The 13,116-nt window shown below is 45.8% G+C and overlaps 1 protein-coding gene across 1 annotated transcript in view; it reads left to right on the top strand.

Annotated features, from left to right (window-relative positions):
• Positions 1-8,207: 8,207 nt before the first annotated feature.
• Positions 8,208-13,116, top strand: part of CCN1 (cellular communication network factor 1) — a 13,225-nt gene continuing 8,316 nt past the window's right edge. Inside the window, exons 1-2 of the mRNA XM_005422117.2 lie at positions 8,208-8,364; positions 8,729-8,922. Coding sequence (XP_005422174.2) covers positions 8,208-8,364; positions 8,729-8,922 — 351 coding nt within the window. The remainder of the gene's footprint in view (positions 8,365-8,728; positions 8,923-13,116) is intronic.

Genomic DNA, 13,116 nt, shown 5'->3' on the forward strand with positions numbered 1-13,116 from the left:
TTCCCTACTCTACCCTCCCTTCTGATGTTGATAGAAGAAGCAGAATATGCCCTGGTCCTGAACATGCACTAAATCATTCTCTTGTCTTTTTGAGTACAAATAAACACATTAAACCAGCTCACTAGCTTTCCCCCAAACAAAAAGCCCAGGTAGATGGCATCATGTGACAACTAATTTAGTAAGGCAGCATACTTGTGCACAAACAGAAAAGATATAATTGCACCTCTGGACCTTGAACTGAATCCTTGATGTCCAACAATGTGTTTGAAAAAAAATTAATAATGGGAAGAAAAGAAAAGCAGATGTAAACATGGGAAGAAATTTGAAAGCAAGTGGGTTGAATTTTGGTGGTGGTTATATAAAACAAGTGTGAGCACAGAGAATATATATAAAAGCCTTACTGCATACATCAATATCAATTATAAAACATCATTCCAAAAATAACTTTCCTGGCAAAAAAACATATCCACAGGAGGAACAGAAGACTGTTATATAAAGGGATTCAGGGTCAAAAAGGAAGGTCCAAGAACAGAGATCTATTCACAAACTCTGAATTACTTCACCTCTTTGATGGAAAAATACAGGGCGAGCATAAGGCTTCCTCGCTTCATGTGGTTAAAACTATAAATACATTCTCTGCTGACCTGCAGGTACTCACTGATGCCAGGCCGACTAAAAGGGAATTCTTGCCAGCCTTTCACTCCTTGTTTTTTTGATAACAGGTACATGTTCACAGTCTTTAGCCACAGCATGGTTCAAAAGTTACTTTGGGACTTTTACCAGTAATGGTGGCTATTTTTACAATCCTCTTGCCTAGATCTGTGGGATTTTCCCCATTAGACAATTGCTATTTTAAGAGTAACTTGTCAGCCAACATGAGAAAGATGAGATCCAAACTTTGCACTGTTTGTGTCACCATCTTGAGTCAGTAATTGGTAATGCTGTAAAACAAATCAGTTTAGGCATCTGAGGCACAGAAACAACCTTTGACCAAACCGGGCACTGTGAGTAGACGTGGCTCCAACAGAAAACCATTCAGTGTGCTGCAGATGCTGCCTACTGCTTTTTGGCAGAGAAAACTAATTAACCCTGTATCCAGATGCAGCCAATATTGCTTCTAACCCCTGCATCAGCCACAGGGTCATGGAGAGCCTGGCAGTGTCCCACTGGATTTACCTTTCCTTACAAAGGGCATCCCTACAGGCACATGTCCTGCTGCTGCTGGCCAGCATTGAACTTAGAGCAATGCAGATTATGAAAGACTTCAGCTGTATGGGAAAGAAATTGTTATTTTTCTTCCTGCACAGAAAGGAATGGATTTAGCATGTGCTAGACTTGCCTCTTTTTTTTCCCCTTGACAACTTGCAGCCCATTGTTTATCAAATGGCACCCTGAATCTTCTGCGTCACATTTGCTTTGACTAAAATACTTCACTTTAATTAACACAATGTGCACGATGGCAAACAAAAATTTTTTAAAAAGCAGGACTTCTCTAGAAACAAAGTTTACTATTTCCCACACAGATTAGATACTATTTTTCTTAATGAAATAAAATATTTGCATATAACTTGCTGCTCTCTATTCCAAACGAACCCAGAGCCTCATGCTGGCTCTTTTCAATGTGACACCTGATTACACACATGGTGTAATCACCTCACCTTCTTGCCTTCTGACCTTTTTTATTTCCCCTAACTGAAATGAGACTGTTCCAAAAGAACCTGTGTCATCCTCTGCACCAGGGAGTTTTGGGGCTGGCCAAAACAGATGATCTGCATCTCTGGTACACATTGAGGTGATACTCTACTGCATGTGATCCTGTGGCATCACCAAGCAGAGAACCTGCCAGCAGCTCAGTGGACACAAGAAGATTTTGGCTGGACCTCAGTACACTCCAGGATGACAACTGCTACAATTTGTTAATAGCCTGAAACATTTAGAGCAGTCTTAGCACTGCTCTAAATCCTCTGAGGCTGTTTAACCCCCCCTGCTGCACTGTTGTGGCTATCAGAATCCATCTCCTCAGTCCTCTCCAGTGAAACTGTTTTAATTTTTGCCTTCAAACAGGCAAACTAAATAAGAAATTCCACATGCAGTTCATGAGGACAGCTGGAGTCACCTGCAAGGTTCTGCCAAAGACAGGCAGCTCCACAATGCCCTGCTGGCGCCACTGCCTTCTGTGCATCCCTCTCATCCAACCTTCACTCATCCTCATTTGCAATAAAAAAAAAATTATAAATCTCACTCCTTAAAGTGCCTGGCTGTGAAGTATTAGACTATCCTGAGGGGTTCCAGGTGGCTGCAGCCCTTCCAGGCTGATAACTTTGCTGTAAAGGACTGATGCATCAAAAGGTTCAAACATTTATGATCCTGAAACAAGACCAGGAGATCTGCAAAGGGTACTTGTACTGTAACACTCATTTAGGATTTTTAAATGATGCCATCTTCTCCTAAAGACAATATTCATGTTTGGTTTTTTTTTTTTTTTTTTAAACAGGCAAACAATACTGTTTTGAACAAAAAATTTTCTTCGGAGATTTTTTTGTTCAAGCAGCCACATGATCTGTACTTACTTACAGAAGGTCTACAGTGCTTTTGCTTTGAGTTTTTTTAGAGCAAACCATACTTGTAAATAAAGCCTCTGATGACTAAAATGGCATGGGATCAACGTGTGAAGCTTTTTCAGGCTGTTATTAGAACATCTAAGAAAACCTGGTTCATTTTTTCCTTTGCACAGGCAAGTTTCCTCTGCTTCTGTATACAGCAACAGAGGAGAGAAAAACACTGGGAAGATGTTGGAAAATATGATAGTAAAACTACAAACACTGACAGGTGGGCTCAGAGGAGGCAAATGTCTCCATAATGTTGTTTATAATGGACTAGATTTGATACTGAAGCACTGCCTTCCCCTCCTGTTTAGGAAGGAGCCTCTTTACAGAGGAAGATGGAAAGGTCACAGGGCAGGAGCATCAGAGGATGGCATTAGCATGTCACTAGAATTCCCTAGCTCTGCAGAGCCACTCCAGTCACCGCTGCCCTCCTGCCTCTCAAACCCTCTCAGGGACCCCTCCTGCAAGCAGGGGTGAGCTGGTTCAGCCCAGGTTGTGCAGGGGCTCATCCCCAGCAGCAGCCCACATGTCCAGAAATGCCGTTTCTGGGCAGCGGCTTGGCTGTGAGCTGCTGGCTGCCTGCTTCAGCTGGCACAGCACTCAGACCAGCAGCCAGGTGGCCAGCAGGCCAGGACAGCTGGGGCAGGGCAAAGAGGGCACTGATGGCACCTCCCCAGCATAACCTCCCTTTTGGTGGTGCTTTGTTTGTGATGGCTGGCAGCTCTCTATGCCCAAGGCAGGGCTGTGCCCACAGCCTTGCTGTGCACCCATGCTGCTGGCAGCTGTGTGGGACCATGGGCAAAATGAGTAGCACAGTTTCTTGTTAGGAACATTTGAAAGCAGTTTTAGAGCAATGTATCACATTTGGAAAACTCTGTGTCACAGAGCTGTTGTGCTTCTGGAGTGGGGAGACAGGAGGTGGAAGTGCAGCTTTACACAAGCAGGAGGAAAAAGCTTGGCAGTGCTTTCAGCTCCACAAAATCTGAGCCTGTGTTAGCATGGATGAAACAGTGGTTGCCCAAGCATTCAGGTAATTTTTCCCAAGCAATACTCCTGAAGGACTATTTTTTCCTTTTTGTTTTTTTGTCACACAGCATCTCCCTGGTCCTGTACTACTACCTCCCATCACTCTCCTGAGGACAGCAGGACTGAGGAGCAGCAAATGTCCCAACAGGAGCCCAACCCCAAGAGGCAGCACCACACTCACAGCAACCCTGACCCTCTTCCCTGCCGAGCACTGCTGGCTCTATTCCCAGTATGGATGCTCACCCTCTCACAGTGACATTGACATCCCCACAGATTCTCTGCATCACAAATGAGCTGCCAAGCTGCCAGCGAGGGAAGAGCAAAGGACACCTTTGAACTCCTGCCCTGGCCTCCCTTCTCTGGCAGCCAAAAGCAGGGCAAAGCCTTCCCTCAAACTGCAGCAGCAGAGGCTCACCCAGGGGTGCTGGAAGGCACTGGGGGTGGGTCCAGCCACGTCTCCATGCCTGGATAGCGCAGCCAAGCTAACCAGCTGGAGTGTGGAGGAACAAGAGCTGCTCCGTGGTTTTAAAAGGGGAAATTATTTTTCTGCCAGACCATCCCAAGCTTCCAGCACTCGCCACACCATCTGACCATGGGCTACATTTAAAACATGCTTTCTGGCTCTTTCTTGCCCAGGAAAGGATATGAATAACAAGCTGGTACAGCCTTCTTATAATGCCACATTTTTCTGGTTAGTAAAATCTCTGGCAAAAACACGAAGAACTGGATGGCTTGCTATGTGCCAGCACACCAGATGCAGGCTGGATGCCTGTGTGATGACGGACAGCTGGACATCACCTTCTCTAGCAGCACCCTGGCCTGGGAAACACCCTGACCCTGGGGAGGTAGAAAGGTAGGGTGACTCAGAGAAGACAAGTGCCCATTTTCCAATAGCCCTTCTACCAAACCAAACACTTGGAAGCACTGGTGGAGCCATGAGCAAGTTGTGGGCAGTAGAACTAATGAGACTTCATTTCCTATGGATTTGTGTCTTGCGGTTGGACTTTCCAGTGTCTGAAGACCATAGAAGCACCAAGGAGACACCCTCTGTGGTCAGGATGTTCATGGCCTCTCTCTCTGCATTCCCACCTTGGATTCCTCCTCCAGCCTCTAACTGGAGCTGGGCTCAGGCCATCAGCTCTCCAGGGGCATTGGCAATACCCTCTTCCCCCAGCTCCTCACCTTCCCTTCCTGGGCTCTGCCTCTGGCTTAATCTCTTGGAAACAAATACTTTCACTGTGAGGTTGGCTGAAATAGATCCACTGGACTCAAAAATAGAGGGTAAACCAGCAGGCAGAAGTGACTAACAAAAATGCCTATAGTAAGAAAGCCAGCATAACAACCTTACATAAACATTAAATATAAAGCAGGAGCAGCCCACATCCTTGAGACCAGAAGCCACAAATGAAAACTTTCTCAGGGCCAGGAGATGCATGTACCGCACACCCCTGAGCTCTCAGGGCAGTGAGGGAGAGGGAGGGAGTTGTGATGACAGCTCCCAGTTGCCTCCCTGGGTACCAGCACTATCAGCTTCCCAAGCTCCCCCTGCATCCCTGGAAAGCTCAGCAGTGCAGTCTCTGTTGTGGGTGTGAGGATCAGCAAGCATCCCAACCCCTGCACAGTCCTGCCACAGGTCACCCAGCACAGCAGCACAGGGGTGAGTGGGAAAAGGCTGGTAAACCCATCTGTTTGGTACACAGCTGGGCAGGCACACATGCATTTTCCCCATTAAAAGGGGATTTGTTTTGCATATGGTGCTTATCCTCAGTGAAACTAATTACGTAGTGCCAGCAAGGAAACACTGAGCTTTGCTGACCTGCACATGGTTCAGTGCCCCAGGCTGACTGTTGCTGCACTAAACGCTGCCTCATATTAATCTCTTGCAAGGGCACAGGGACTAATGCTCCACCGTGAAGATACACGACAAAATAAGCAGAACAGATCAGATGCAGAAACGAAAGGTTACCCAGCTCTATTTGCAGTGTTGGAGGTGTCATATGCCCAAAGCTATATAGTTTTTAAAATAGACAGAAAACGAGGTCAGGCACGTTCTAGTGACCATGGGATTTGCTGTCAAGGGCAGGGGCAGGAGCACAGTGCAGCCACAGCACAGCGTCACGGTGCCTGCGGGAGGGGAGCAGCGATTCCCCTGCCCGGGGCTGCAGTAGGAGGGAGGAGAGATGCAGGCACGGCTCCCTGCATGCACACTGGGCAGAAGCCAGCAGCAAATGTGGCTGGGCTGAGGGAAGGGTGCTTGTCACCATGGAGAAGCAAAGCCCACTCCCAGAGCAGCCATGGCACCGCTGGAGCCTTATCCACAAGGCAGAGCCAGACTGATCCCAGTGGTGCACACCAGAGAGACACGAGGCATAAACAGGAATGAGACAGGCTCAGACTGGGTTTGGAATTCCAGCCTGAATTATCCAGTGATCTTCTATTTTCCCTATGGCTTGGCTTCCCACGTGTGAAATGCAGAGGCACATATAGATAGCTTTTCCCACTGACAGGAGAACATATGCACTAAGACTGTGTGGCACCAGAGACCACAGAGACTTAAAAATAAATACCTTTATAAGACAATGAGGAATAAATACCCATCACATGAACAAGTGCAAAATTAGCTGGGACCGTGTTGTCTGTGGGACAGGAATTCACTTTGCTGTCAAGCTGGTTTGTGTCAGAGCTGACTGGCCACAAGGTGGGATCCAACAGCACATCCCCTGCTGCAGGAGGCGACCAGGACAGCAGGACATGGCCTTGGTCTGTATTTACTCCATGCATCCCACACTTACTTTCTTTGCATGATAATCTGCTTCCCACAATATTTTTCTTCCTAAAACTAACACGGAAATGAGAGCAGAGGAAACACAGCCTCAAACTGCAGTTTGAACAGCATTGGGTTACTAAAAAGTAAAGTAAAAAAAAAAAGGAAGCTGAAGATGCTATCATCTGGAGCAAAAGAGGCTAGACTGAGAGTCAGCAAGAGACTTCAAGATCAAGCTGAGGGAAAGATGGCTCTCCTTCACATCAACAGCAAAATGTCCCTCAGCAACTGAATCAGGTCCCCTCTGCACTGGAAATCAGCTTTCAGATGGGGCCAGCCACTCTTTCATATTAATTGCCTGTGCCACAGTGACACTGCCAATAACACCTAATTTATTTTGTCCATTTAGGAGACATCTAGTTATCTCAATTATTTAACAATGTGTAAAATTACAAACATATTCAACTACAATATGTTCCTCTTGCGTAAACCTCTCCTCTTGGCCACATACATAATGAAAACCCTGTTGAGTCAGTAATAAAATCCAGAAAGCTTTCAAGTCTCAGAACTGAATGTTCAAATTTTGTGGCTCACTTCCTTTTCTAACCAGACAGCAGGGCTGCCAAGAGAATTTCTGGGCGTTCAGCCCCTTTTGATATACATACACACACAAATATATATATAGCACTCTGCTGGGACTGGCAGAGCGCAGGCACTAATTGTTTTAAATGCAGTTATGAACAAATGCACTTTAAATCAGAATACTACTTGTTTTCATCTGACAGAACAGACATCTCAGACTTGGACAGGGAAAACAATCAGCTCCAGCTCTGTCAATAAATAAATATTTGCATTTCACTCCAGCAGAGGAAAAATGCAGCACTAATTTTGGGAACAAACCTCAAAAATTCCTGCGTGGAAATACCATGGCTCTTTATGCAAATAGACTGGTTACACATGCAAATGCATGATTAAGGTACTGTGTGCATGTACAGGTCAGATGTGCTCTAGCACACCACAGGCTTGGAGACCAAGCCCTGCTCCTGTGAAGAGCAGAGCATCCTGACCCTGCACTGGAGCCAAACAGTAATGAGTGAACTGGACCAATCACAACTGGGAAGGCTTTGATAGCTAAATACGAGAGCTTTAAGGTTATAATAGACAGAACACTTGTGGATCCTGCCCAAAAAGACTAAATAGCTTCTAAATCCTTTGCACTATTTATAACAACAACCACCACCACAATTACATTTATTTCTTTTCAGAAGCACTGCCTGCTTTTGTATTTATGGTGTAAGCAGCATATTAAAAAGGGGACCAAATAGATTTCACATATGTCGGTGCAATCCAAGAGCAGCAGCCATGTGAAGGGACGGCAAATATTCAATGAGTTTCATATGGCATGGAAACACAAAGCAGAGTTCAAGTCTGAGAGTTTTCCCACACTTTGGCTGAGTACATTACCAACAGGCACTGTACAGAAGGAATATCCAGAGCACAGGGTAGCATCCCCACAACACCCAGAGGTGCTTAAACTGCTGTGGGAGCAAAGGACCATGGAATGAGAGATACACTGGCAAATAGGCATCGACTGAGGAATTAGACTCTGTGGCTCTTCATGTGACAGGCGGAGCAAGGTCATCCTAACCTACCCTGCACTCCCAACTGGGAGATTTTTACATCACTTTCATGATGAAATTTTTCCACTGTCAGTGGGCAATGAGTCAGAAGGGAGAGGGGAGGGATGCTGTTTACTGAAAAGCTCTTGGCTCTAGAGAGAGTAAAAGGGAAATATATAGGAGAGGCTAAGGATGGGTTCCAAGAAGAACATAAGAAAAATAAAACACAGACAAAATATGGAAGTGAGGCTGGAGGTAGAAGCAGAAATACCAGAGAAGACAAAAGGGAAGACACATCTAGAAGAACCCAGACAGAAAACTAGATACAGACAAAGAATAGCAGAAGGATGTAAAAGGGAAATAGAGAGATGAAAAATAGGGGGATAAAAGGTGGTGGGTTCCCAAATTGTGTGCTATTGAACTACATGTGCCCTTTTTAAAAATAAATCCATAGCAAGAAGACCCTGATATTATGAGGATACCATTGACCCTGTCAAGACAGTCAGCTTGCTCCAGCAGAGGGTACAAAAAAAGGTGCCTGACTAGTGAAAATCATGACATTGACTAAAATGATTGGAATCAAAGGCAAGACCCATTGCTCCCCACAAAGATGCCATTCCTCCTCTTGAGAGGGGTCAACCTGTGCATTGTAGCTGCTCTGCATATGCTCCTATCATTCACAAGCACCCATTGTATTCTCACTTCTGCTTCAGGTACCTCGTCCTTAGCACACCCTCCTGATCCCCAGGCAATAACATTTATCTCCTGTCTACAGAGAGACATTGAGCGCAGGGAAACGAATGACTTGTCCAAGGCCATGCTGGCAGACTCTGGAAACACAGAGCTTGAACCCAGCTCTCCCAAGTTCCAGGTCAGAACTGCAGATGCTAATGAGAACCAAGAAAAGGTAAAACATGCAAACGAACCATCTTGAAAGTTCTATAAGTGAAAGTCCTGCTTCAGGCATGAATGGAGAAAGTGCAGACTCCAACAGGCAAATTCTTTGCCATCCCATCTCCTGAGTCCCAGAAATCCCGTTGATCTGGGCTAATAAATTTCCCTGAGCCCTAGACATTCTCTTGGCCCTCATCCCAAGCTCACATAAGAAGCTATTTCATAGACGAAGTTCTTATTTACAGTTACTCAACTCCCATAATATTTTATCTGAGGTGGCATTTTTAACACTCCCCTCCCCAATAGTGGATGAACTGTCTCTTTCTTTGCTTTATAGGTTTGTAACTAATCTAGTTAAAATCCCATAAATATTGGGATGTTTCTGTGCTCCCCATTCAGACAGAAGGCTGACTGAGGAAAAAGCCCATTCGCATTAAAATGGTGGTGACATCCAGACTGGAGCTGACAATTAGTTCATTTTCTAAGGCTACTGTCACCATGCCAGCTGCCCTTCAGGAGCTGACTGTGCATCAACTGTGCAGCCTCCTAAATGTGTGATACTTGGGCAAGAGTGTCCATAAACCCCATTGAGAGTTACCAGTCCTTGCCAGGTCTCACAGAGGGTTAATGTGCTCTTTGCTACCCCTGGGGGGCCCGGGCAGGAGCCTTTGCTTTACTGCAGCCCTGTGTGCCACTCCAGCATCAAGGGATGTGGGGGTCATAAATGCAGGGAATGTGGCTCCAGGGGGGGAGCAGCCAGCAGGCTGCCTCAGGCCAGCAGGATTGCTGGAATCAGTGAGTCTCAGTTTGGGTCCAGCATGGTGGGGTTTGCTTGAGCCAGAGCTCACAACTGATGCACAGCAAAGAGGTGGGAGAAGGCCATAAATGAAAAATGGGCCGTGGTTCAGCTTGCAAAGAAAAGACGGTGCTGCTCTGCCCCTTCTCCTGGATGTGCAATGGCCCTGAGTGCTGCTGTGGCAGCGCCAGTCCTCAGCCCAGGATCCCCCTTCTCTTGGCACCCTCCTTTCCTGATGCTCCCTGGGCAATGGGGTGGTTTGTCCCAAAAGGAGCTGGCAGGCAAGGGAGCTGCAGCCAGGGCTTGAAGGAAAGGCAGCCCCTCACCCCTGTGCTGGAAGGCCCCAGGAAGGAGAGGTGCTGAGCTGCTTCCACCACCATGGTGCTGTCCTGCACTGACATGGGACAGCCCCAGCCCCATGTGCCACCAGGATGGCAGGTCACCTGCAGTCAGGAAAGATGTGCTTTGCAGGTAAAGCTGGGGAGAAAGCAAAACCATCTCACCAGGACTCATGGCTTTCTCACACACATGACATGACTGTTATTTTTTTTAATATACTTATATATATATTTAATCATGAAGTGCTCAGCTAGCCCTAAGACAGGCTTCTGCTTCCTAATTCCACTTTTTCTTCAACAGAAAACTTTTATGAGAAGTTAACCAGCCCAAGATCTCCTTTTAAAAGTTTAGGGGGTTTTTCCTTCAAAAGCTGCCAACTATTTAATCAGATTACTGAAAACTCACTTCTCAACCAAGGATAACTTCTGAGGAAATCAGAGAGAGGCAGATGCAGCCACCCATTCCTTGGGAACTTTCCAAAACCCAAATGTCAGTTGTTTCAGTTAATCAATGTGTGCTAATTAATTGATGCCATTAATTTTGACCAGATATATCAGCCTTAATGTCAGTATAATGAAAGGGAAGCTAATCCTCAGAAAATACCACAACCAATGTCAAAACTATGATATAAAAAAAATCTTCTTGAACATGGAAGTGAGTTCCCAACCATTCCTGTTAGCATCTCAAGTGTGTGGGAGGTGTGTCCAGCCTATTGGGTGGGGAGGGCTCTGCACATTTTGCTTTCCCCACAGAATCTGGTTACTCTCAGCTTTTAGAAATATTCCTCCTGATAAACATCCAGTATCTCAGCCATGGTCCTGAGCACCAGCTCTTTGTCTGTGGAAAACCACAAGCACTGCATTCTGGCCTGCATCCCCACCTACCCAGGGTTCCCATGCACAGGGCTTGCTGCCCTGCTCTGCTCACTGCGGAACCCTTCATTGCACTCCCCACCTTCATCAGGGGCATTTCAGCAACAACCATCCTCTCCTGCCAGAAGAACTGCCCATGACTGTCCCTTTCCCTGGCTACATAAGAGAGGAAACACTTCTTACTGCACATCCCTACCATCCAGTCCTCTATTTTCGAAGTGTGTAAGGCCTGAAATGTAGAGTTTTGGATTTTACACCAGCTAATATTAATAGAAACATTCTCAGGATTTTTTTCTCCCCAGTGTAAATGGAACACTTTTATTTTTTAAAGCGTGTCCCCACAGAGCTCGCAGGCCAAACACTGCAGCATTGTACCTGCCCAGGGAGCACGCTATAAACACATCTGTCTAGCTGCTCTGTCAGGCCCACTGAGCTTTCTATAAACCAGGAAAAGTAAACCTGTACATTAAATATTTACTGTTTTCAGTGTATATAATCTAGAAGTGTTTTTAGCAGCACAAGCAAGGCACAATTTTAATAAATGATTTTTATTTTGACATGGCACTGTTAGAGGCTGCACAGGTACATCCTTGGAACCAGAGGTTCTCCTCTCACAGCCAGTTACAAACATTATCATGTTATCACACACTGATCACCTGAAAGACCCATCCTATCCACCACTTTTCTGCTCTGATCCTAAATTATCCTGCAAGCCTGAGATCTGAGCTTACTGGGGGGCTAATAGAAGCAGACTCCAGGTCAGGCAGCGAGAGAGGACAGTGGCAAACTCGTGGTTGAGTATGTACAAGAGAATAGAGATGGATGCAAAGCGTTAGAAGAATTAAAATACAAAAGCAAACTTATCTGAAAGTAAATAGCTGGTGGCCAGCACTAATTTTCTTTTACAAATAGTGTATCAGCTAGCTTTTAATGCTTGCTCCATGCAGAAGAGCTTCTGGTTTCATCTCAACACTGACACTAGGAGCCATAACTTATGTACAACAACAGGAAAAGTGGTGTTAATGCAGTCATTAAAAAGTCTCTGCACCAAAGCAGTCTGCTGATAGCCTCTGCTAACCTCCTACTTCCTGAGAACACTGGTGGCTGGGAAAGCAGTGGCCAGGAGACAGGCTTCCTGGCTGGCTCAAAGAGGTGTCCTTCTCCCTGAGGCTCTGCACACAGCTGCTGGATGGAGCCCATGTGTGTGCCCTTCCTCAGAGCAGCCCTCACCACCTCGCTCCTTCCAGTTTTATTTTAGCCCCCAGCAGAGAGAAGGTAAAGAAAGATTCCATTCATTTAGTTTCTTCTTTGCTCACCTAGAAAAATCACCCCAACCAGCTCCTCATAACAAGACAAATCTTTTGTGTTTGTATGCTAGTCAAGTCTAGAGATGGTTTAGCACTTCTTCCCCATCACAGGCATGCAACACTGGGATGGGCAGCTATTTGCACATTCTTGGATCATAACTCCATTTCCACAAGCATTCTTAAGGCACATACATGATCTGCTGTCTGCCTGCAAGTCCTCCCTATCTGCAAGGATGACATCGTGTCTAATTATTTGTCTGCTATTGATTTTTCCACTGCACTATCACAGACTGGAAGCAAGAGGCAGAAGCAACTAATTTCCAGCAGTGGAGTGGCCCTGGAGGAGGTGGTGCCTGGCTTCCTTGCACCACTTAGCTCATGAAATAAGCATGCCCAAGAGAAGAACACAGCTAGCTGCCACTGCAAGGTGCTCACATAACATACTTGGGGGAAAAGGGTAGGAGTCCAGATGGAGCAGAATAGAAATGAACAGTAATGCAGCAAACACAGCTAAGGTCTCACTGTGTTTTAGTAACAGAAAATGAGTACATAGCAGAGAATGAGTAATGATTTTGGACAAAGCCAACGGGCACCTTAGGGGATTCTGAAATTAATCCAGTGACATTTCCAGCAGCTAGCCTGGAAAGTGCAGTAAGCGACAGAAAGCACTGTGTGGCAGAGCATGTTCAGCATCCTGCCAGAGCAGGCTTCTCCTCCCATTTGTGTGCAAAGAAAAAAATTAATCAATACTTCCTTAATTTTTCAAGAAAACATCCACAAAAACTTGTTAATACAATTAAAGGCTAGGTAACTCCTTTGAATGTCCACAAATCAGTGAGAGAAAACTATTCTGCCAGGTCATAACCAGCAGGGAGGGAGGCAGGGAAAGCCTC

The sequence above is a fragment of the Geospiza fortis genome, unplaced genomic scaffold (genome assembly GCF_000277835.1).
Source record: "Geospiza fortis unplaced genomic scaffold, GeoFor_1.0 scaffold403, whole genome shotgun sequence".
NCBI lineage: Eukaryota > Metazoa > Chordata > Aves > Passeriformes > Thraupidae > Geospiza > Geospiza fortis.